The sequence below is a fragment of the Bombus affinis genome, chromosome 6 (genome assembly GCF_024516045.1).
Source record: "Bombus affinis isolate iyBomAffi1 chromosome 6, iyBomAffi1.2, whole genome shotgun sequence".
In the NCBI taxonomy this organism is placed as follows: domain Eukaryota; kingdom Metazoa; phylum Arthropoda; class Insecta; order Hymenoptera; family Apidae; genus Bombus; species Bombus affinis.
The window spans coordinates 16,850,281-16,876,127 of record NC_066349.1 but is presented as its reverse complement, the minus strand read 5'-3'; the positions used below and the strand labels follow the sequence as shown (position 1 = coordinate 16,876,127).

Below are 25,847 nucleotides of genomic sequence, written 5' to 3'. Positions count from 1 at the left end.
TCCTTTTTCATTATCATGTATGTACATTTTTCTTAACAGAGAAATAAATAATTTAGGCCAAATTCTATTAAAATTTAATAATATTTCTATAATAATAAAATTTAAGATAAAAATCTAAAAGGATTATGGGTACGCTATAGAGGAAAAAGCTCAATTTTCTTAAATTTCTTTACTTTCTTTCATAGTTACATTGTTTTACATTTCAGACATTTTGTAATCGTTATATCTTATAAATATGATGGCTGTGTCAGGAGTATGGACAAGAGATACAAAAGTACATAACAAAAATTTTACAAACACCACATGAATTATCAGCGTAAATGCTGTATCTACATTTCACGTTTAGCGAACAATACACAAAATTCACACACGATTGGAGTGTCACGATATATCTAATATTTGAACATGTAATAGAAATAATATATCTTTGTTTTTTTACAAAGAAAGATACTGTAGGAAATTGTGCATTCGTGTTTCATTTATTCTTGGAGAAACATATCCTCTACTATCTACTACGAATTCTAATTGTTAATACAACTTTGTTTATTGTCATTCGAGATTGATATGTAAAATAGGAATGTGATGCTCAATCGTCACGACATACGTTGTTTACAATGAATCGTTTCATGAGTAAATGCGAACAAATGCATGAACATACAATATGTTGTTTTGAAATATGGTAAGTTTAGCAATTGGAAGGGTACGTGTATGATTGTACATTGATTTAGTTGGTCTGATGTAACTTTCCACTGGTGTCAAGAAAGTGGTTCCCGTGTTGTGTTTGGTAAGAACAAGCACAATAATCCTCCACCTGTAAGAGAAATATAATTTATATTATTTAGTAAAATTCAATTCATTTATTAATTAAAAGATAAAAATGAAAAAAATACAAATTGTTTCAAAATGTGGAAATCTCAAAAAGATGTTTTTTTGTTCGATAAACATATCTATATGTATAGTAAGCGAGCTTGTCTTAACAAGTAGTCAAAGGTAATTTTCTTCTGTTTTGAGTTTAAAATTGGAAGTGCATTTTTTGGGAACTATCTTAGAAACTATTAGAGATAGAAGAATTATGCCCATGGCATAATATAGATGTATAAATAGATTTTAACAAATTCATTTGCTAAAATGAGTTTAAGCAATATATAAAAGATGATGACACTTTTACTTATTTTTCTTGTAAAATATGTACCGATTTCCATGTAACTATTTACGCGATGTATACAAATCGACGTAACATAAATTTTAACGTTAATAGCATTTTAATTAGCATTTAAAAAACTTAAAGATATCTACCTATTAGAAGAGCAGCAACAATAAAAGTTGGTGCTGGACAATACATGTCGAGGAGTTGAGCTATTACGATGTTACCGATAATTCCACCGAGACGGGCCGCGACCATGGAAATAGCAATTCCTGTAGCGCGAAGTGGCGTCGGGAAAACTTCGGTTATTAGACAGTCTAAGGCTGCGTTTCCGCAGCTTATCACACCGCTAAAGATTGCCGAAACGATCAGATTATGGTGCTTGTTGTATACGAAATACAGTCCGATTGAACAGAGTCCTGACGAAAATGTACTGAACACTGCAAATAATGCATTTTATTTACATTGTCATTTGCATAAATGCTAAGCAGTTATACGTTATTCTTAGCGTTATCATTGTAAATAGTAGATTCGTTGAAAAAGATAGAAGAGGACAAAGTATCTTTTACATAAAATACAATTGTCGGAATAAAGAAAAAAATGTTTAAATATTAAATTATTAGTTATATATTACAATAGAGTTCGAAGATTTACTTTAACATCAAAAAATTTCATTTTAGAAGACTATCCACATTTATTATCCATTATTATTTATCCACGAGTACGATTGTAAAATTCTGTTGCTTTAGACTACTACGTTAGATTAAATCTATTAACAACTACAGAAAATTAAAGTTTTATATCAAAATTGACGCTGAACACGTTGTATATTAAATACGTGGTATTAAAAAATCTATCGAATGTAAAAAATAATAAATGTCTTTCCTCTTCTACCTTTCTCAAAAATCGGCCATCTACGAAAAAAACGCTAAAAATACGTTAAAAATTTAATAGCGCGTGATAAAGTACTTATGCAAATATCAAATAATGCTTACCTAAAAAGAATTTACGACCAAGACGATCCATTCCTAAAACAGCGACGATATTTGCGGGTATGGCGGATGCGACGGTAATCAACGATTCCATAAAAACGGAAGCGCCAATTTTATCCAAGCAAAAATTCTCGATACTTTGAGAACCTTTTTGAACTACATATTCGGTTACTTGACATATCGAAGCAACTTCATCAGGATGATCACGATGGAATTCGTCGAAACGATTGAATAATTCCGGAAACCACATCATGAGACCGTAATAACCGATGTGAAAAGTGAAATTGATGATGATCGATATTACGGTGAAACGAAGTATCGGTGAGACGAACAGTTGCTTGCTATTGTCTACGATGTCAGCGAGCATTGTTTTATATTTGTTTTTTTCGACGGTACTCTTCTTCGGTTCCGGTTCTTGGAAGTCATCCAAAATTAATTCCTTTACCTAAAACCGTATCATAACAATTAAAATTATACTATTTCGAATTTTCTGAATTTCTATATTCATAAAACGTAAGATGGTCTATATCGTTACGTATCTAAATATGAATATAAATTTTTTTAGTGCTAATTAAAATAACGAATATGTGGTATTTACCGTGTAACTATCACGCGGTTTGCCAGTGTTAATGGCATAAATCCCACGGAAAATATCGAGTGCCTCCTCGTATCTTCCGCAGGACAAGAGGTATTTGGGGGATTCAGGGAGCAGCAGGAGTAGCCCCGCGACGATAAACGATGGAGCAGCGCAGATCAGCAGGAAGATTCGCCAAGAATTGTACGTGAACGATGAGCTTACGATGCCGATGTCGTTAGGGATGATCGACCATGCTAAACCTGGTGGTAAAAAGAAGCATTCATTTATTAAACCATAAATTTCTTTTTAGACTGAAACAACAATGTTATCTTGTAACAAGAAACGGCAATGACGCGAGTATAGTGTGATATTAATTTAATAATAATTAAATTTAATCAAAAGATTACGTAGATTTACCAGCAACGAAGAGGTTTCCAAGTGTCCAGAATGCAGCCATGAAGGACAGCATGGAGCCTCGTTTTGCTTTTGGTTGAAATTCAGCAAAATATGACCAGATCACAGGTCCGCTGCCACCAAGTCTAAAAATCAACGAATTCTTATAAAATTTGATATATCCTTTAAAATATCACTATTAAAGTATAATATAATACAAAACTTTAGTATTTTTTAATAATCTACGACCCATTTTAACATATCGTTTTAACTCAACTCAAGCGTGTATTGTTAAAGAATATTAAGAGTAATTATTAGAAGTTGCGAATAACGCAAAATAATTTCTCCCCCATATTTCGTTCCACTTTATTCTATACGCTTCTCGGTATGTAGCATATCGAAGTAATCGACGAAATCGTCGGTGAAATCGCCGTTGCAAATATTCAAATTGTAATTTTAATGTACATCGATGAAATTGGCCAGAGTGTATATAATAAAAAAATGAACGATGTTAATAATTTAGCTGTAAAGCGTAGATGGATCGACTTACGCAGCGCCATTTAAAAAACGGAAGAACATGAAAAGTTCATAGGACTGGCTGAAGCTGGAGGCAACGATGCAAAGGGCATTCGTGAAAGAGATGGCGATGAGAACCTTTCGACGACCTAAGGCATCCGCTACGGAGCCCCAGGCGTAAGCACCCGCCATCATACCAATAAAGATGATCGAGTTGAGCCATCCCTTGGCTTGGGTATCGAGCTTTAGGTCACATTGTGCACTAGGTAGAATGAAGGACATAGAGATTACGTCCATCTCCTCGCTAGTGCTGACGAAGCCGCACACCGTGAGGAGGAAGTAGTGAAATTTGCCATAGTCTGAAAAGAATCCACGTAAATTCGTATATATGTATTCTGATATAGGGAAAGAAAAGAAATAACGAAATTACCGGTAAGTTCGATGGCTTTCTCAAAATCTGCTTTAACGATGGATCCTTTCTCTGGATCTAGGGTCTTGCCCGTCGTTCCAATACCTGTTACGGAAGATTGTAATACATTCGTGTAATATATACATTTGGTACATTTAAGCGACAAGCACAAGATAATATGGTGTTTTAATTTTTGTTAACGGATAGACAGAATTTCTGTATAGTACTTACGGGCAAGTTCGAGATCCTTAGAGCCACAGCCGTTTAGCCGCTCGTCTTTTACATCACACTCTGAAATAAATGAGAAAACAGGTTCGTGTTTAATTTATTCCTATATAACTGTACCACTTAATGATTTCGAAATAAGAATTGCATATTATTTAAATCAGTGCGAAATATAATAATCATATTTAATATTTATAGTATTTCCTTTGAATTCATACATCGCATTACGATACATTCGGAATGTTCTGTTTAAAATAGATCTTTAATCGATCGTATTATCGTTTCTAATAAAGAATGAACAGTTTTACTAGAAGTTATAGAAGGATTTATTAAGCATTCGTAGTACATTTAACCTCTGTTGTTTTATAAACACAGCGTTAAACGCATGGATATAAGACATTTACTAAGTAATTATGCGAAAATCCATTGTAAAAGTATCGCTCTACGAATTTTAGCAATTTTATGATCCTTTTGGATTACGATTCTTCGGATTTCGACTGTTTTGTACGCAATGTATCAATAACACGATTCAAGCCAGATGAATCGTAGATATTGTCGTCTAATCACTGTAAACATATAAAACCTAAACTTACTACTTTGTGAAATAGATTTTTAAAGATACGTACTATGATTGTGCTTTGAATTAAGTTCACTCTCTACCATTCTACGATGTCGGCGCAGTTGGGTGAATTTGGCTTTGTAATAGAGTTAGATGAGAAATCTTCGTGCTCGACGATGGGCTTCGTTCGATATTAGATCGATCTTGTTTTTGCGGGCTGCTGGATCTCGGCGAAGTCTTTCTGCTGAATCTGTGCTGATCTGCTGCTGCTCGTCGGCGGGGCTAGGTTCTACGCTCACTTGTGAGCTGAAACGCGATATAAAAACACATAACATATACAACACATTATATATAGAAAAAGGGTATGTATTTCGCGTTACTTTTCGCTAAGAGCACTAAACAAAAACACGAAAGCTAGTGAAAGTAATAAAGTCTTGCTCCGTTAAACAAAAGGTTGTCTTATTAAGATATACAGGCAAGATATACGTACAGAAGCTATCTGTTGCTATCATAAACGATACATTCATAATAAAATTGGCTTTAATAATTTGACATGTACATTTGAGATCCCCAATATCGATTGCACTCAACTAATCTCCTACTATAATATATTTTACGAAGACTGCAACGTTCGATGGGGAATTAAGAACAGACAAGTCAGAAGGAATTTACTTTTCCCATTCGAAACGATATCGATGGTTTAAGTAGGGCCAATTCGTATAGTTGCAGCGATAATAGTGGGCGTGGGTCGTAACATTCCGAAAGGCAACGATTTGAAATCAGAGGCAACGAAACGATAATCAGGTCTGCACGAAGCATCTTGCAAGAGGGACGTGATTCGCACGTCACGAGGGTACTTAAGTTTCAGTCCCTCTTTAATATCAAGGAAAATGTTACGTATTAATGTGTAATTTATAACAATCGTCGAGGATTTTTCCTTTTCTAAATTTTCGTTCTTTTTAATTTAAGACACTTTTTTTTTCATCGGCGAACAATTGAATTTTTGGACACGAGATGAAACGTCGATTAAAATAAAACGAAAAATTTGTATTATACGTTTACAAAGATTGACCTTGATTCGCAGATGACCGCACTCGTTTAACATATAAACACTATGATCACTTTAATTATTATGTGTTCCCACAATTCTATGCTCCACGCAACTAGCCATCACATACGTAACAGTCGGTTTTCCGCGCTATCTTTCGACTGAACAAAGTCTCGTAAACTATACACTGAGAATATCGTCATGGCTGAACAGATCAGGCTATGAATAATTTCTTGAATTATCATAACAGCCTCGATACAATCTAACGTGAAAACAAACTCGACTGATACATATTTATCCAAATAAAAGGAACGAGCTGAAATCAATTTTTCCTGAAACTGGATGCCGGGAAACCGGGTTTCTTGTTTACTCTAACAAGAGTATCTTTATTTTTAGTACAACTATTTCAAATCAGTTATTAAATTTTTGCGAAACTTTTTCCTAATGTCGTCTGTCTTTTTACTATTCGCGTGATTAATGTTAGAGTATAAAAGCTCTGACGACGTTTCTAACACGGATCTGCAAAAACGCGTGTCGCATAAATACATTAATCTTCGTTTATTCTTTTACAGAGTGTTCAACGTTGACAAATTTATATTTTATAATCAATGAATTTTATACAACCGCTATTATCTAACATAAAGGACTAGTTTCGAAGTTTCTGGCGATTATATTTTTGCTTCAAACTCAATCTATGGGGTGTTTATTATTTACAACTTGAAAAACAAGCCTCGAAGGAAATTTTTCTACATAAATTTTCTCTCCTTTTTCTTTTTTTTTTTTTCTTTGGATTGAATCTATATTTTGGGATACCCTGTATAATTTCAACCGATATATTTCTTATAATAGATGATACGACTAGATAGGGTTGTAAAAGATCGATTCAAGGAAAATAATTATGTTTACGAGAAAAGGGAAAGAAATTAATTTGGGCGATCAAAATGAAAAGAAAAAAAAATAAAAAATGAAAGGATCGACCGTGACAGGACTCGAACCTGCAATCTTCGGATCCGAAGTCCGACGCCTTATCCGTTAGGCCACACGGTCGTTGAAGGGTAGTTTTCTGAAATTGATATTTCAATACTAAAGAAAATGTCACCCCTATTATCGTTCGATACGAATTAACGTTATCGCTTAAACACTTCAGCTTCTAATATACGATATTATTTGATAAAAATAAATGCTCTACATCGATGCTCTAACGCGCAAACGATTATAAATCTGCATTTATCGGAATATAGGTAATTTAGCGATGGTTTATATAATAATTGTAGAGTAACTTTGACTATCTTGAAAACTTGTTTAAATTATATAGAATATTATATAAAGAGCGTAGCTTATCCTTTGTTTTGCATAATTATAAGATGGAATTTTTATCGTAGTAAATATAAATTAGAGCTTGTAACCTTGCTGTTAGATTCGCGATTGAATTGAAAAGTTTGGAGTTTATAAGTTTGCACGTAATTATGTTACCTTGGAATTTTCTATAATTGATATCAGACGATATCCAACGCAATAAGATATAGGAAAAATAGAAGAATTTCGAGAAAATGTTGAATCGAATACCTTGGCAAATCCCATTACAGACCCTGAAAAGCTCAACGACATAATTGCGAGGGAGGCGTGTCTTCGTCTCGTTCTAGAAAACGACCGAATATTAGCAGACATTGACGGACATCCTGTACCAAATACTCGCTAAGTAGACGATATCACGCGCGTCTCTTCGAAACCTTCGGCAGACTTCGTGAATCGGCATCATCCACGACCCATTTTACCTATTAATTTCCTCTTTTCTTTCGTTCTACGCGCGCATTTTCTGTTCGTGAACATTTGTTCCACCATAATCTGTTGATTTTATAATTTTGATCAGTCAGAAATAAATACTTCGTTATTTAATTAACATATACGTACGTCTCTTGATATATCTTATAACGTTTTTAATTACCGCGAGAAAACTGATAAGAGTGTCCTGAATAGAAAAAGCGAGATTTGAACATCTTTTCAGATGCTTATCGCGATAAGCTGTTTTGCCAGCTATGTAAATACAAAGTTTCGATCAAAATCTTTTAATCATTATCGTGACAAACTGATGCGTGCACGATTGAGTTGGGTAGGAAATTAATCACGTTAATTACTCGTTCGATCGTGAATGCAAATTGTACGATAACTTAACACCTTTGTCCAAAGTATTCCATGTGTACCTACCCTATACCTAATAATAACGTTATTATTATATGGATGATTAATATTAATCAGGTTAATGTAAAGTATATATTTAGTGATAGTTAAATTTCCGAGTACGTTGTATTATTACATTTTCTTGGAAAGTATTCCATAAGATTCTATCATAGAATTTCTCTATACTAATTCGCTCAAGTTAAAACGAACAATCGAATTGAAATAAACGCACAAACTATGTACGTATAGCGTTCTGGCAATTACGATCGTAGTGGTAAAAAGTACTTTAAACGTAATATTGGAAGCTGACATTAGGAAGTTTAATTACTTTTCCTTGATAACAAGACGATTTCGCGTATGTAAAGAAGAATACATCGAATCATTCGAAGGAAGCCTTTACTTGCGCGGAATGTGTCCCAATAAATTTTCGACAAATGTTTTCTTCGTATTGATTAAATCAAAACGTGGACTAACACGCGCCTGCTATTTTTCAATAATGCAAGATAAGTATGCCTTTATCTCGAGGAAAATATTCCTTTAATTCGTGATTCTACGTTCGAAGATCTTCGCGCGTGAAAATTAACAGTAAAATCTGATATTTCAACATTTTTTTATTTCATTCGTTTCCGGTATTATTTCATTAATTTTATACGTAAATAAATATTTCTAAAAATATGAATTTGATTTTAAATTAGCCATCTAATCGTGACTTATATCAACTATATCGTGTCTTTAAAAGGTTTAATAAATAGTATCGCATTCAGGTCGTTGTACGATACACCGTAATTAACTACATCGGTTAAACTGTCAATTATCCGTTGTGAAATTAAGTTCAATGATCCGTCGTAATGTAATTGCCATCTACGATGATGCGTGCTGCAGGTGCGATCTGTGCACCACGTGCACTCTTGGCACTAATACAGAAAACCTTTTAAGCAGAGAATCTATAGAGAATCTAGTACGTCAATTATTTAATTCCTTTCTTGGGAATTTAAACTGAGCGAATTTAAATAGAATTAGTTACAGCATTAGTTACAGCGATAGATGTCTTCTATGGTATCGCTGGAATAAATTTAATCAACGCAAACAGCGTCCAGAGAATTAAAACTCGAATTCCGTTTTATCCCGTTTGGTATAAGAAATCTTACGATTTTTGAAACATCTTTAATTCGCTTGATCGTCGCTTAATTTTGCAAACATAGGGGAAATTGATCTTTCATTGAAAAATTCGAAGATATTTTGTACGTTCAAATTGTATTTATCGGAATTTTTATTAAATTTAACAAAATATCAAGTATCATAGGTTGATAAAAGATAGAAAAATCGTTCTACGATTATTTTTTGACGTCCAAAGTTCTAACGAATATGTATTAGAAACGAATTTACCGTCTCTCCTTCTCTCTAATTTGCTACAATATATTTTCGAGTTAATTACACGTTTTACATCGGTCGAACTTGTCATTATAATGATCGTAACTTTTCGTACGTGATTCATTATCAACATAGAGGCCGTTGCAGAACATAAAACGAGACATAATAGCACTTTCAGCTGATAACAATATTTATAAATTGTCATCTGTATAAACGTTTACGCATATAATTTGCGATTCGGATTTTTCAGATATACGTCAATTATATCTGTTGTGCGATAAATTTGACATGTACAGTACGCCCTGAAAGTTTACTTAGTTGGAATAGTTTATACCAATATCTTTCAGAGTGTGAAAACTTCTTTTCATACAGGAAAACCCTGGTTCTTAGAATATGCGAAAATAATCTTACTCTTATTTGTATTTATTACATAACTCGCGAGAGTACTAACGTCACGAGCTCTTCGACCAACTTTCCGACGTTTACGATAAAAGCTAAGGTTGCTGGCAAAGAGACAATTAAAGAGATCTTAACTCGAATTGTAACTCCGCAGAGAAAAAAAAGAGGGAACCTCGAAGAAGAAATTTTTATGCGTAGAGCTTTTCTCTACAGCTTTATCAAACATCAGCCGAGTAACAGAATAGAAAATAACGTTGTTTATCACGAGGATGAATCATAAACTGTGATAATAAGAATGAGTAGCCATCCGTTGACATGTTCAGAAAACACTGATTTGAATGAAACTGTTTTTTAAATATCTCGCAACCTAACAAGGTGGATACGGAAATGCTGGAAATAGAAACGAAAAGGTCGACAGTTTCAAGAACACAGTCTCGAATTGGTCAGTGTTCTTGTACCTGCAATGACTATAAACGGCTGCAAAGGCCATAGTCTTTACGATCATCATCGAACTACGTTCCTACGAACCAATCTTTACTATTTAATAAATTCGCAAATAAGCAATTGACATCTGTGTTTTTATTGTTTCCTGTTGTTATTACGAAAGATATAGTTTCTTGAAAAATCTTCGTCGATAATCAAATAGCAATAACGGCACGACGGAATGGAAAAATGCGAAGAATTGTGTAATATTACACGTGTGAAACGTGTATTTATAGATTACTCGAGTTGCGAATGATCTTTTAACACTCCTTACGTTTTTACCGAGATTCCTGGTTATTTAACGTAGATAGAGGGGATTTTTGCAGCATGAGAAACGAGAAAAGTTTTCTTAAATACGAAAAGTAATTTCGACTTGCAATTTCAACTGGAAAGTTCATTTTTACTAATTGTAACTTTGAATCCACGTGATTGTTACGAATGTTGTATTCTCGTTCTCTTCTATAAGACGAAGTAACCTGTGAAACAGTAGGAATACTGTATACGTATATGTTTTATTTAAACAAGACATCTTCGTAACATACGACACTTGTACTAATCCCCTACATTCTACATCGAACGATCTTTCTCGACGTTACACCTATTGTTTTTCAATCCGGTCGCACGAAAACAGTTGCTACACCTTCGTTCCTCTTCCATCATAGAACTACTTCGACCTTGCCGATTTTCCCATAAAAGCGATGGAACTGAAACGATATTGATGTCGAATTAACATAAATTAATCCTCGTAGGATTCCGTTTCGAGGCTTCCAAGTTACATACTCGTGCATCTATGTCTTTCGATTCGCCGCTTGTTAATATTACTCTACCGAATTATCGTAGCATTTATTTATAAGAATGATTAATTATCAAATAAGAATAATTTACGCACGTTAGTGACTTACGATAATTACAAGTCGAACAAATCTTCTTTTAACGAGTACAAGTTATATCCTGGTACAAGAGTTTTATATTCTAAGGTCTTTCGCACGAAAGTGAATGCAAATTTTAAGAAAAAAGCAAACGACATAACGCGCTGTAAATTCGAAAGTTGGTCGAACCGCGAAAGGAAGAACTACGAATGACAAATAAACAAAAAATTTGATCGTCGAACTGTCGATGTATATCTACGATACATTTCGCTATTTATCACGCTGCTAATAAATACCAAGTTAAATATGTAATCTGCTTGTAAATATAGGTAGTTTAAAAATTGTTCGTAACCAAATTACTCAGTTTGACTCGAACATCGTGCTGACTGAAATAAAGATAAATGGTAAAGAAACTCGTAAAATAGATAATGGCCATTGCAGATAGAAAAAATTGATGAAATTCGCGATCAATGCGAACCTCGAGCGTTGATCACCGTCACGCGACTGTTAATCGGGGGATCGCGTTTGATTAAAAACGTGGATCGCGATTGCGGATCGAACGGTGCGAAAAGGAAACGAGGTCAAGCTGCTCTCGAAAGCTCTAATCGGCGTGTCAAGCGTGTGGCACTGAAAGTAAAGCGGTTTATAATTATCGTCAGTCTCGCAAGGACATAATAATCAGTCTCGTTGTCGACAAATTTACCGGCGGCAGAGAAGCGATGCCGTCGCTGAAAAGCGGTGTCATCATACTCGTTAAGACTGGTTCGCACCACGCTACTACCACTGCTAACTAATTGGCACGTTTTCGATAAGCGTATCGTTGATTCATGATCTCTCTCAATCAAAAATAAACGTATGGTAAATGGATTTCTTGACTCCTTTGCGTTCCTCTTCTGTTTCGCGTTCTATAATTTCCCTTGTCTGGGGGATAGGCCGATGTAAAGCAGCTTGATCGAGTAAGAACAGAAATTTCTGAATCGTTGAATATTTTATGAAGAACGTTAGAGATATCAAAGTAATAATATTTCTTTTCAGATTTGTATGAAAATGAGCGCAATTAAAAAAGTGGAACTCGAGAAAAGATTTATTTTGCACGTGGAATACTTTTAAATTGCGCATCGTATCAACACGTTGAATAGTTTTAAGTCTTCCATAGCCTACTTAGAATCTGATTTAACAAGGTACTGTATTTCACCTGATTTGCGAACGATAAAGTAAGAAGGACGTTTCAGCGAATGAATAAATCACTCGCAGCGTAATTTGACATTTAATATCTCGTGTCTTATCTAATATCCTAATAATTCAATTTTGTCGATCGAAGATGTTTGACGGGACACGCGAAAAACAGCATTTATTGAAAAATTAGTAATAATTAATTGTCAGAATTGATCTATGCAATTAAGAACGAACAAATAAATTACTTACTCCTGGAAGAAGCGTGGAATTTCATGAAATTACGATCCAAGGATCCGTGGTCCAACACGAAAGGATCGATTAATCGATCAACTGATGTTGCATACCAGTTAGAGGGTGGTCGAATTTAGGAAACTCGGAAATACAGTAAATCGAATGATAAAAGTCAGGTACGTTGAGAAATGATAACTACCACATATGTAAATCCTCAAATTTATCGAAATTATATGACATTTCGTCAAGGTTATCGTTTAATCAACTGTAATTATTATAGCGAACCACCGGTTTATTATAAAAAGCGATTAAAGTGCGCAAATCGATAAGAACCTCGTGCACTCAAAATTTCGAAACTAATTTTCCGAAACATGCTTATTACTATTAATAAATAAATTAATAAAATACGTTCTTCGCGATTATGTACATCGTCCTTCTTTCGAAATATATTCAAACATCGATTTTCGATGAATTTCTAGCTTTAATCTGTCCTCTACTGTCTACGAATAATGACAAATAATTCTGCAAAATAATTAACTCTGTTACTGTTCCACTTATTCTTCTCGTTTGTAAAAAGTAGCAAAACTGAACGAAGCAAAGTATTTAAACAGTTGATTTTTTTTTTTATTAAATAGTATCTAATAGTACGAGGAGGAATAACAGAGTTAAAAGTTAAGAATTTTAAAAAATAATCTCTTTGCGATAAGTAAAATACACTTGCTCGAAAGAAGCTTCGAATCGACGATCTAATAACAAAGAACATGAGAATGCACAAAAATTTGCGACGCACCGATTTCACGAATAAGAACGTGTTTTATCGTGTTACGCGCGACTATAATAAAATAATAAAATAATAATAAAATAATATTCGATCCGTGAGAGACGGTGCGGCGTTTGGAAATGAAGTGACTGTCAGAGAGTATCGAAGAGTAAAAGCAAACTGCCACCTCCTATCACTCGGTTTGCAAACGTTCCCGTTCGTTTCCTAGTCTATCGAATGACATGCCGATGGTGGCCATGAAGGGAGATGCCCCCGTTACTTTGCTCGATTCGCTTCAAAGGATATCAGATCCTTTGATCCTTTCGTTTCGACGTTGTTTCATCGACTCGTTAACGCTCTTGTATATCACATTAATTTGTTAAGACGGAAAATTGAATTAACCGTTACTTACGCTATACGTAGATCGTTAATTCCTTGGATATAATAATTTTGTTATTTTCCTATATCTCAATTATAACGAATTACGATCCTTAATCCTATAGGAAATTATATCTCCTGTAAGAGGAAGCGTAAACCGGAAGCCATCTCAAACCGAAAGACAAGAATTACCAACAATAGTAAATAATATCGCGTTTCTTGATATTTCACTTCTACTGAAAATAAATCGCATCATATTTGTACGTGGAAGAATTGAAACTGATCCACTTAACGTTTATGTAGCTTTGTTAACTTTTAATTGTATTACGAAAGGTTCTGATCGAGGGATGAACGTGTTAATAAGTTAAGTTGAATTTTACTAGCGGAATTTTAGCAGATCTTAGTAAGTTGCGATTGCTCGTGAAATTTAAATTTTCATTAATGTTAACACGAACGATACTTTCCATCGATGATGCCATTAAAATGAAAAGAAATTATTATTGATATTACGGCTAAATAGATATTTAATAACTAAAACACGTTTATATTCAGATCCCAATTCTTCGGTTGTTCATGAAGATACGAATCGCATAAACATTCACAGTCCAATTATTAAAGATATCTTCGAAGCGAAACAAGCACGTGTTTAAATTCTATTTTTTCTATGAAATTATATTTGCAAATATATCTACGAATTCGCATAAACATCCGCAACTAATTAATTACGATAAGCGTTTCATCGTCCATTGCAGCTCATTTATGTATGCTTGCGCTAAATATATATCTCCGAAGTAACAAACTAATATTATTGGATTAATAGAATCGAAATGAACGTACGTAAGTATATATGTTGAAGATTGATCTAAGTTTAACAAGCTAAACGAAGTTGATGAAGTTTATTATTGAAGCAGCCATGCTTTTAGTTTTTACGCAAGAAAGAGTGCGCTTATTTTTGCAAAATCATTATAACGCGTTCTAACGTTAACGAAAATTCGTCTCTGATGGAAATTAATCGTTTGTTAGCTTGTTAATTAAGGCAGAGATAAAACGCAAGCGTAACTGATGACAGTGGGGAAAAGCGATTTTTCGCATAAGGTAATATGAAAAATGGGAATAAATATGTCGACCTCGTCGTCACTAGGGCAAGGTTTATTCCCTCTACGTTCCAAGAATCATCGTAATTTCTTACGCTATATTTTTTTATGTTCTATAACAAAACATAGTTTGATCTTTTGCCATTAATATTAATTAATTACACGGACAAAAAGTTATGAGATTCTTAAGAAACGTGTAGAAATTCAGAGAACTACGGATAAATTAATCCGAGTTTTAAATTTAAAAGTACCATCATTTTCTGTTATATCCAAATTCTATTATTTATTGGAATCACTTGCTAGAATCGCTACAATAAATAACAATATCTTAGCGTATCATTTGTGAAACTCGCACGTAGGAACGATTTCGAATTGAATTTGAGGCAAATGTAATTCCGTTATTGGTGAATAAAATCAAAGATTATTCAGCAACTTTACTAAAATACTGCTGTAATTTATTCATAAACGTTATGACTTTAAACTTCATCGTATCCATAGGGCGATAAATTTGTTAAACAATCTATAATTCTCGGCAGTAACGTCAAAATTAACGAAGTGTTATTTTATTTGTTACTTTGTCGATATTGTGACACGTTTTGCAGCCAATCAAGGATCCATAGAACAAGTTATAACGCTGTTTAAGATGTGTTTCCACGCCAAAAACCTTTCAAAAGTAGTTGTAACCGGTTACGTCCCGAATAGAATAAGATGCTCTAGTCTCAATGTCCACGTTTCGCGATCCTGCATTTTTAATTATTATGTGTTTACACGAAACGCGGTATGTTTACTTCGCAGACGTTCGCCATCCCAATGGCTAACTGCCGGCATGCGGTTTTAATTTATTGATTGAGATTAAGATTCATTCGACGTGATGTCGGTCGACGTAATTGTTGGTCAATTTTGATCCTGAATAACGTGTTTAGCATATTGAGCGAAAATAGGCTTTTTACTGACATTTTTCAAACGGTTCAATGGCCGACGTTATTTATACGAATGCAGAGTCGTGACAAACTGGTTCGTTTCCATAGCTCGAATTATGGAAATCGGGTAATAAAATAGACGAAACGTAAACATCACTATAAGATCTTTAATTCTTGAAGATTCAATTACATTGATAAGTAACAGGAGCATAGACAATCATGAACAACTGCGTCCTCTGCTTCTATTGAACGTTCTAAGCTCGATCTGGCAAACAAGAAAGAAGACGTTCGTTCCTTCTCGCCATCATCTCTCAAAATAACGCAATAGAATCGAAGAACCTAATTGTGCCATTTGTGCGAAACAGAAAACACAAAGATATTAACAATTTCAAAGAGATATTAACAAACTTAAATATCTTCCAACTGTACTCAAACACCGTGATATTGATACATCTTGGTCGACCTATATCGGTATAACCAATTTCGATAAAAATACGTTAAATATAAATACGAATCGACTGATACGATCGTTTCTTTGCGTTTCATACAAATTTCACATTTAACATTGACATCGATAGGCCACGGTCTTTTCCGCTGTTTCGTATTATCATCGCAGAATATTAAGAAAAGTTTCTCTTTGCAATGTTAACGGGCATGTCTGAGCCAAAAATCGACATGAAATTTTACGTTTAACGATAGTTAAATAGAAGAAAAAGGAATTGTAAAACTTACAGTGTGCGGTTTGCCAAGTCTCGGAGAAGTTGCCCGAATTGGGGAACCGAGAGGCAATGGGAGAGCGCAAACCTTATATAGGGGAGGCCACGAGGCACCAATATTCCCCACTCTTCGTTCGTAGAAGCCACACACAAACGTATCTGCATCCAGAGAGTCAACGACGAGTCGTTGGAAAAAGAGCAAACGAGATCGCGAAAACCGACATCCATCTTTTGATGAATAAATTACTTTATATGAGTTTAGAGCGAAGTTTCGTTCTGACACACTTCGTGTTGTGCGAGTGTCAGCTTGCGAATGCTCTTTGAGAGAAACATAAAAGCGCACGGCGCTGAAGAAATTCGCGGTACTCGCGACGACGCGACCATCAGTTGCGTAACCTCGTGTAAACGATTCCCGCGAACATCGCCGCGACATCGATAACAGGAGTCGGTCGTTGGACACCCACGAGAAAGCATTTTTCCCCTTTAATTGATTGTTTATCGATAATCGATAACCGATAGTTGGAAAATCGATGATGCATTATCAATGGATTAATGTTAATATCAATTATTTTATTGTAACGAGGCTCACGGCCGAGTGCGATCTTTCGTTCGACATTGCACGTTTCTTGCGGTTTAGTCAGTTATCCTGCCAAACATTATATCGTTCGCATAATATTTAGTAGATCGATTATCAGTAAGATGGTGGATTTTTCTGCGTTTATGGGGAATTTCGAAAGTGCGATATCGCACAAAATACGCGTGATACGCGAGAATATAGAAAGACGGTGGATATTATTGGAAGGTTAATTATTAGTAGACTGCGAATTTTTATACATTCGTGGGAAATTTAGAAGCGTAATATTCCACAAGGTACGGTACATTACGGTAAATTGCGGAATATATGGAAAATTTCAAGATGCAAAAAAAATATGCAAAGAATAGAGCAGTAGCAGAGCGTTGATTCGTCAGAACGGCAATCTTAATCGCACACGTGGCCCAACAGTCGGTTCGAAACGAGGATCAATCGAGACGTTCAATTCCTTTAAATCAGTTCTCTAGTTGTTTCGCGTTATCGGCTATCGATGTTTGATCGAAATGGGAATTCCGACCAGCAGCAAGTAGAGTTCAGCGTTGGTTCGAAATCCAAGCTAATTGTGGTATTGCTTTCAGATTAATTTACTATTGTCGTATAAATTAATTCGCGAAGCACAGCGAAGGACACGTTTCGAATTCTTCCGCGCCATCTGCACGTTGTTCCATGTTGTACGATCATAAATTTAGACAAGAGCATTTAGACAGATTTATTACACTTTTCTGAACTTGCTCTCCTGCCAACGATTTTGCTGGTCATTAGCGAAGAAAAAAATTTTCACCTTAAAAGAAATCTCGCCGTTCGAGAAGAGCAAATTTAACGAGTCGCTTAACAAATAAACAAACGATAAATCAAATTAATTCGACAAATGTATCTGGCGAACAATAAAAAGCACCGTAATACTCGGTCTTATTTTTTTCTTCGTCTTACGCAATATTACTTAATCGCATTACCGACGAAAAAATAAAACAGCTCCTCATAAAATCTTTTTGCACGATTCCTTACTTCCTTTTCATTGTTACTTTAAATCCTGTATGATTTTGATACCGGTATTATCCCATCGAAGCTATATCGAAACCAATATATTATCGACAATCGAAATAAATACCGGTATTTTTGTGATTTTCCTCTTGTAGATACGTTACATTAAAATATGTTTTTTTTCTCAATAAATAAGAATCACGACGATATATCGACGCTGGTCGTCTTCCGTAATTATTTATTTACAATGTCAGGCAAGTACTTTACGGTATGGCGAGATACAAATTTCCGGAAACGACTCGCCGAAATCACCGACGAGTCTTCGCGTTCATGCCATCGATCTCGAAAAGCCTAATCCCCATTCGTTCGTATTCCATATCCATCTTATTGCTTAACCTGTCTGCTATTCCTTTCTGACACAAAGCGCATAACCTATTCGCCTCGACTGAACTAGTTAAAGTTAACAGCTACCGTGTAGTTATTATATATCAGGAAATTACAATGATTAGGAAAATATATTAGGAAACGTTTAAGGTTTTCTGTTTTAATTTTTATCGGAAAGTGAACTCAGCCTTCGGTTGTAACCAAAAATAATCTGAAAATAAATATACAGAGAGATTGAAAAATAATTTTAACGCAAGTTTGCAAACGAAATGTTTAACAATTACATTGCTCGATTTTCGAAGAATACATCTCAATTTTTTTGGCAAGGCGAAACATCGAGGGATGGACGATTGTGCATTTTCCAGAAGACAAATTGGTTGCTTATAAAATCAATCAACGGTAAGAACAGAGTCGAAATTGAACGAGAATGTATCGCTAATTGCGCAGCAATCGTGTCGTCAATCATGTGGGTTTACCAACTTTAAAAAGATACACGTCAACTCGTGTTGAAAGAAACGTGATAATGGAGACACTGTTTGTAGTAAATCTTACGGCGGCTTAACAAGCGCCAAAGTGGAACCAGCTTTTCGAGTCTTATGCACACGAACTACAAACCGTTGCGAGCTCGCCACTAACCTAAAGGCTGATTCAGACACGGCCAGTATCCGTCAAATAGCAAGTAAAGCCGAATCTACACTCTTAACTTTCGATGATCATTGCGAATGAAACGAGGATAAAAGCGGTGTAAATTCGCTTTTACATGCTACTTGACTAAACTACTGACCGTGTACGAACCAACCTTTAGAGTTTCCAACTTCTACGATCCTATAAAATAGAATCAGATGATAAATTCGATATTTATTTCGAACTACTTGATGTTTATTCTGTCTATGGTGTATTGAAGGAATTATAAAGAAAGTTCGATTTTACATGTAATTTCGAATTAAGACAGAATTTACTAGAAATATAATTATAGTTCGTTAGCATAGTGGGCCATATTCTATTCCATTGAATCTTACTCTACTGAATTTTAGTCAACCTGTTTAGTCCATATTTCGAGGTCGCCTGAATTTCCGTCAACCTATAACTGTTAGTACGTATCTGGTATCTTCCATCACCTTCGCGATATTGTCGCAAACTTTTACGGACAAATGAAGCGCGTCTTGCATTCACAGTCATCGAGATACCAGGCATGATACACGGACAGAAACATGGTTGCATTGTCTTACAATCTTACTCGGCATTAATATACGCAATGATATATGACTATCATGTAATCGATTGTCTCGCCGCGCAATGATTGTCTCTATTCGTTTCTGTTTCGCTCGTTGCGGTGTCCTTCGCGATGGCAACTTTTCAAGCTCGATGTTCTCGAAAACGAAGCCCCGAGCACAATTTTGGTATTCTTGATCTTCGTCCTATTTCGGGCTAGGACTTCCCTTGTGCTACGAATTTAGGTTCTTGATGTATATTGGTGTTACAAAATATTTAGTACAAGCATATGTATAATTATTTCGCAAAGATCGCAGATCTATTTAAACGGTCGATCGTCCATTATATTTTAATGAAGCTCGATAATCGGTAAGACCACGTTTGACACTTATTATATACTCAAGATGGCTATCACGCTTTATATCAATTTTTTATTCAATACATATTTGCAACAAATACCTTCCAATTTCTATATACATTTTCAGATTAGTTTCAAATTTGTTGTCACAATATAATTTCAGATATACCAATATAAATTGTGTCGCATTACATGTATAACATAAATGCTTAACGTGGATATAGAATTTTTCTATGGTGAGGGTTCAAATACTGGATCTTTATCGGTTTTGTAAGGAAGAGTTAACTTTGTAATTCTGACGAGGCTTCTGATTAAACAATGGCTCTAATGATACATTAAAACTATTTCATCGAAATATTTGTCGCATAAATATTTATTTCAATAAATGAAAATGTAAGATAAGAAATATCAATCTTGAAATAAAAGTACAAAAGAAGAGAAAGAACTAGGAATATCGGTTAGTAAGAAATAGATTTCATTAGCTCCTGGCTGATTAAGAACGCGAAACAATGGCATCGTGATCGAAACGATACGCGATAAATATTTTCCAGACTATGGTCTTTGGCATTCTAATCAACGATGATGTTATCGAACTTTGTTGAACTTGGGAGACCACATAGCGATGTATCAGTAGTTACAAGTCCTATGAAGCCTACGATATCGTCTACATAATAAAATGCCCATTATACTACATACTTTCTAGTTAATGCATATATGATACGGTCTAGGCAAACATTTGAGATATTTCCCGAAGACCTGATCATATACGTATAATAAAATTGGGATGTAAAATAACGCGTATCGATAAATCATTCTTCCATGTTATCCGCATACTTAAGAAATTTCTCTTAGCGATAGAAACAGAAATAGAAGGATACTTTATTACTAGTTTTTAACACTGAGAATAAAAAATGCGAAATTTAAATGTCGTAAACTTAAACGATCCAACATAAATCATTATAGTCTGCGATCTATGAGGATACTATGCGAGGGTTAAGAAATCTCTTAGTAATAGAGAAACACGACTGACAATGAACGGAAAACGCGAGTAGGAAATGGGCCAAAGAGCGGCGCAAATTGAGCAAATCGTTAAAGAATGAAAATCAAATGCAGAGACAGATTTGACGTTGCATCGATCGCCAAAACATACGTGTTAACTTTTAAAATTCCTTCTCTATAAAAGACGAGAAATATGAATTGTGCTTTTCATCTGCGGTCTTCGCATGACCGTGAATTTTATCGGATTGCTCGGATTGCTCTAAATCGACAAAAATAGAATAAAGTAGTAACGTGAAAAACAATCCAACATGGTAAGAAACGCGAACGTGGCCGAATGTATCAACGCGGTAAATGCGTTCAGGTGTACAATGTACACAGACGCGTGAAAGTAATGCGAATTATGCACACGCACGGTCATATGTGTCCGGCGTCGTGTACACGAGTTGCTCGTAGTGAATCATCGAGCGTACTGACGTCATCAACGTGCTCTGGGGGCAATCAACCGGCAAGCAGCGTAAAAATCTTGCGGATCACGCGTCACGTACTGCACGGTTGCAGCGTGATTGCGTGGGTGGATGTTGCGAGTTGAATGGGAGCTGAATGCGCGTCGTTTCGGCGGAACCCAAGAAATTCGATGCAGTTCGCGTCATACAACGCTCTCTTCTCAATAACCTCTTCTCATATATACAGTGAGCGACAAAAGTATCTCGATACTTATCAAATATTACAACGAGCACTATACTTTCAGCATTTCGTATATTTTTGCATATTATGCATCCTTGGATCTTTAAACTACGCATAAATACATAAAAATCCGTCATCCACTCATTGTACTTATATTCGTCGTTGAAAAGATGAGGCAAAACGGATTTTAATTTACAGAATTTAATTAACCAGCTATGTTAATTTTGTTTACTTATGTTCAGTTCAAGGAGCTTATCTCTCGTTCTAATTGAATGAATTCACAAAGGAGCCTAATTTTCTCACCATTCTTGAATTTCTAGGATCTAGGACTCGAGGAAGGTACACGCTGTGACTCGTTGGCAATGACATCCTGGTTCAAATAGCGATCCATGTGAGAAAATCGGTTTCATTGCAAAATCGCGACATTTGCATTTCAAGCTAAACCAATATTTTCGCCTATTACGATGTTATATATTAGGTTTACATATATTAAATCATGCGTGTTTGTCACGCATGACTTGATTCGATCGATCGTGATATAATGAAATATTTCAAGTATTTAACTCTTCGTGCGTTTATCTGTCTCGCTTTTGGTTACTCTTGCTTTACCGTGACTTGCATCGTGGAGAACGTATTTTAATATTTTGATCGCGAGTTTAAATATTTGTCTCGAAAATATATATATATGTGCATTTTTTAAACAAAGTATTATTCACAAAAATTACATTTTACGATTGCGTGAACGAATAAACAGAAGGATAGAAAAATATCGCATCAACCATCTTCTGGCTGAATTCGATAGAATCGCAGTAAATCGATTGTATACTTCTGATAATAAATCTGTCGATCAATGAGGCCAGAATCAACCAATCGATGGAAATCAGATTGGAAATCCAGTTGCTGCTGTGCTAGATTTCCGCCATACCTACGGTGAACTATTACGTTTACCTCGTTTTATTACTGTTGCAAGATTTCAATTTGTTCGTCTCACGGATTTATCTGATTTTCCAACGCGAATAAATTTGAATTTCTGACGTTGGACGTATGATTTTTTTTTTTGAAAGGATCAACTCCGCGCTACACGTACCAAGTATGTATAATAAGCACATGCTTCTGTCAGTTTTTATTATTACGACTCTCAATTCTTTTTTCATTTATCTATCTGAGTTTTCAATATTACGATTTTTCAAATCGAAGATATATCTTTAAGTAAATGATGTACAGTTCTAGAATTTTGAACATTTTTGCATCTACCGTAATTGCGAACAGCTGTAACTTCGTGCAATTACCATTTAATTATTGTAAGACGTTGAATTGTTCAACATCTGTTCTTTGTCGATTTTTTTTAAAGATCCATTCTTCCGGGTGTCGTAATTTTTTTAATGTTGCTTAAGTTTTCAAAGAAAATTGCAATTTGATTGTGCTCATCTTTTCATGTCACCGTGCAAAATATGATAATAATGGGCTGTTATCTGTGTTTACCAAACCGTTTCGAAAACTAGCAAGCAAAACGTACTCCTTTTAAAGAAACCAGATCCGTGATTGTAATTTTGTTTTCTCAACTACAGTTTACTAAAATGATAAATTTGTGCATTCAAAAAGTGAGATACAGAATTAAGCTACTCGAAAGAAGTCTTAGGTAAATGATGAAAATTAAAAGGTTATAAAATAATAAAATTATATTTTCGCGTATCGTTATTAAATTATAATATAATTATAAAATCGTAGGGAAGTTAAGCAGCTCTAAAAAAGAAATTATTCTCTTATATCAACGAAAAGCCAGAATAAAGCACCACGTAATAAATTTTCGAAGGATTCAATCATTTAATAATATTCTGCTTTCTTTATTCTTTCCATAAAGTTAACAATTTGCGTCACATTATGGCATATTCGTACTTGGCAATCTATTGCAAATTGTACCTATGATGAAGAATTTTGAAATTTACGATCTAGACACTATCTTGAATCTTACGTATGTTACCAGTACGGTATAGGCATATATGGTTTTTGTAGGTTAGGCAATATTTCAATGCTGGACAAACTTCTTTTCCATCGATTTATTGCATCACATAAATCAAATTTAGAGGTCGGAAAATTACGTCGTTTCGAATGGAAAAGTGTCTAGCACCGAGCTTCAAACCTTAATTATCTAATGCATTACTCAATCGTTAACTCTGACTTGTTAATGTTGTTACATAACGCATATAGCTGATCTAAATTTCTCATAGGCCTCTTATCTGTATAGGAAAAATTAAACGAAATATTTTCTGATCCTTGTTACCACTAAACAAAATGTGACTATTAAACAAAATGGACGTTGTACATTTTCATAATGATATTTGATTCAGGTAAGTTTACGAAAAACTAGAAAGAATGGTAAACAACATAAACCCTGCTGCTTTCGTTGGATCAATGTGTTTTTAAATATTTAATTTTAATATTCAATGTAATTTTACCTTTTGCGTATTCCATGCTTTTTATGAATAAAATATCTCAAGAATAGAAAATATTTGAAGACGTGCATACAAATGTGAAGAAAAAGCGAGAGCAGCAGACTTAAGTAAAATATTATTCGAATTTTCTGTGTATAAAACGTATCAGAACTTGCTACTTTAAACACCATTGCAACTATCCCGAGTGTTCATACGTGTCACAAATGACCGGTATGATCTATTTCCGCTCGAAATCCACTAGACTTATTATCGAGCACTGTAAGCTGATTTCACCACGAATTCATTTGATCTACTAGCACCCTATTAGACACTTGCAAATACTAGGATGCACACGAAATACTACTACTTACATCAGTTCATTTAATTTACTCGCTCATGAATGGAATGCACTTCACGAAAACGCAGCGAATCTTTACTTAAAGCAATAAGGAAGTTTGAATTAAGTAATGGATTTAAAGAGATCAAGCCAATAACAAAGTTTCACACTGATATATAACCATCGAGCTTTTTTTCTATTTTAATACTTATACTTTTATACTTCAATCTAATTTTTTGCTGGAAATGTTATAAAATAGTCGATTTACATTTTTTTTAAAAAACGTTTAAAAGACGATAATAAAGTTTCAAATTAGTACAACCACGATATCGTATTAATTAACTCTAATCTAATTTTATAGAGAAAAGAATATAAAAGATTATTTAAGAAATGTCGAAAAAAGAACATTTAAAGGATATTACTATTTTATAACTAGTAATTCTGTGGTTTTTACTAATCATACATTACCTCGTAATTAATAGCTTAAACATTACCTCGTAATGAATAGCTTAAACATTACCGAGATTATATATGGATTAAGGAAACTGGATGTTGCGATATGATCATCGTTTTATCCAACTGAATAAATGGTTAATATTAAAACCTCCTTATAGCGAACTATATATTATACTTGAAACATTATTTAATATTACTTAATTTAACTTGTATCATTAATACTAATATAATTGCCTAACAAACTTTATTCAAACGATCTTATACCATAGACTTCTTCTCCTTCTTATTCGTTTATTTATAGTCGCATCAACTACGAGATTTTTAGCGACTACTTTGTTTTTACGAACACGCATGTATCGTTGTACCTAAAAATTTGTCACTAGGACCAAAGTCACTGAAAAATCTCTAACAATCACTGAATTGCGGAACGACGGGACGACCACTCAAAAGAAGATCAAACCTAATTTAGTTACTCACCTAATCATAATATCTCGTCTCGAGACGATTTCAAACCGGCAGGAGCTCATTCAGCGTAGAATTCGCGTTACCTTTTGATGCAACACTTCCGGTAACACTTTTTTTCCTCTTTCTTTTTATTACGATCCAAGTTATAGGAGTTGGCGAGGCGTCGATAGAGAGATAACTAAATCACTACGAAGGGGTCAGTTCGCGACGAGTACGTCTGTCAATCTGTTAGTACAACTGCCAACTCAGGGACGTCGCACGGGACCGCGAAATCAGGCGGCCCCTTCCCCCTCTTTTCCTTTGTGCACAGCACTAGAAAAAAGGTATACCTCACGCGAAGGGGGATAATAGACGACCATTGACAGCTTCACGGAAGTAATAAAACTCACGGTTAAGGATAACTAGCTAAGCGCGAACTTGTCGTTGGATAAATAAATTTACGCTGGACCGGAAGAACTTCCTTTGCACACTCTAAATCGATCATTCTGTGATTTCGATTGTATTTTAGG

At 34.7% G+C, this 25,847-nt stretch overlaps 1 protein-coding gene and 1 non-coding gene across 4 annotated transcripts; both read right to left on the bottom strand.

The window, feature by feature from the left end:
* Positions 1 to 154: 154 nt before the first annotated feature.
* LOC126917742 (synaptic vesicle glycoprotein 2B) lies at positions 155 to 25,590 on the bottom strand. 3 transcript variants are annotated; one of them, XM_050724974.1, is made up of 10 exons: positions 25,351 to 25,590; positions 4,883 to 5,121; positions 4,263 to 4,322; positions 4,053 to 4,136; positions 3,657 to 3,981; positions 3,131 to 3,252; positions 2,735 to 2,973; positions 2,140 to 2,581; positions 1,297 to 1,584; positions 155 to 811 (listed from the first exon to the last, which is right to left on the bottom strand). In XM_050724974.1, exons 2-10 carry the CDS (start codon positions 4,917 to 4,919, stop codon positions 756 to 758), a joined length of 1,653 nt encoding a protein of 550 aa, XP_050580931.1. In that variant the 5' UTR covers positions 4,920 to 5,121; positions 25,351 to 25,590; the 3' UTR covers positions 155 to 755. The 3 variants fall into 3 exon arrangements, with proteins under 3 accessions (XP_050580931.1, XP_050580932.1, XP_050580933.1); XM_050724975.1 differs by lacking the exon at positions 25,351 to 25,590 and adding an exon at positions 16,455 to 16,661; XM_050724976.1 differs by lacking the exon at positions 25,351 to 25,590 and adding an exon at positions 5,888 to 6,045.
* Trnar-ucg (transfer RNA arginine (anticodon UCG)) lies at positions 6,838 to 6,910 on the bottom strand. The gene has a single exon. It is a non-coding gene; the product is annotated as a tRNA-Arg (tRNA).
* Positions 25,591 to 25,847: the final 257 nt, after the last annotated feature.

Coding starts and splice junctions, on each gene's coding strand:
- LOC126917742 (XM_050724974.1), bottom strand. CDS start 4,919: ATGGTAGAGAGTGAACTTAATTCAAAGCACAATCATA. Junction 2,974..3,130: donor TGGAAACCTCTTCGTTGCTG/GTAAATCTACGT, acceptor TTTTACCACCAG/GTTTAGCATGGTCGATCATC. Junction 1,585..2,139: donor TGGTCGTAAATTCTTTTTAG/GTAAGCATTATT, acceptor CATTATTTGCAG/TGTTCAGTACATTTTCGTCA.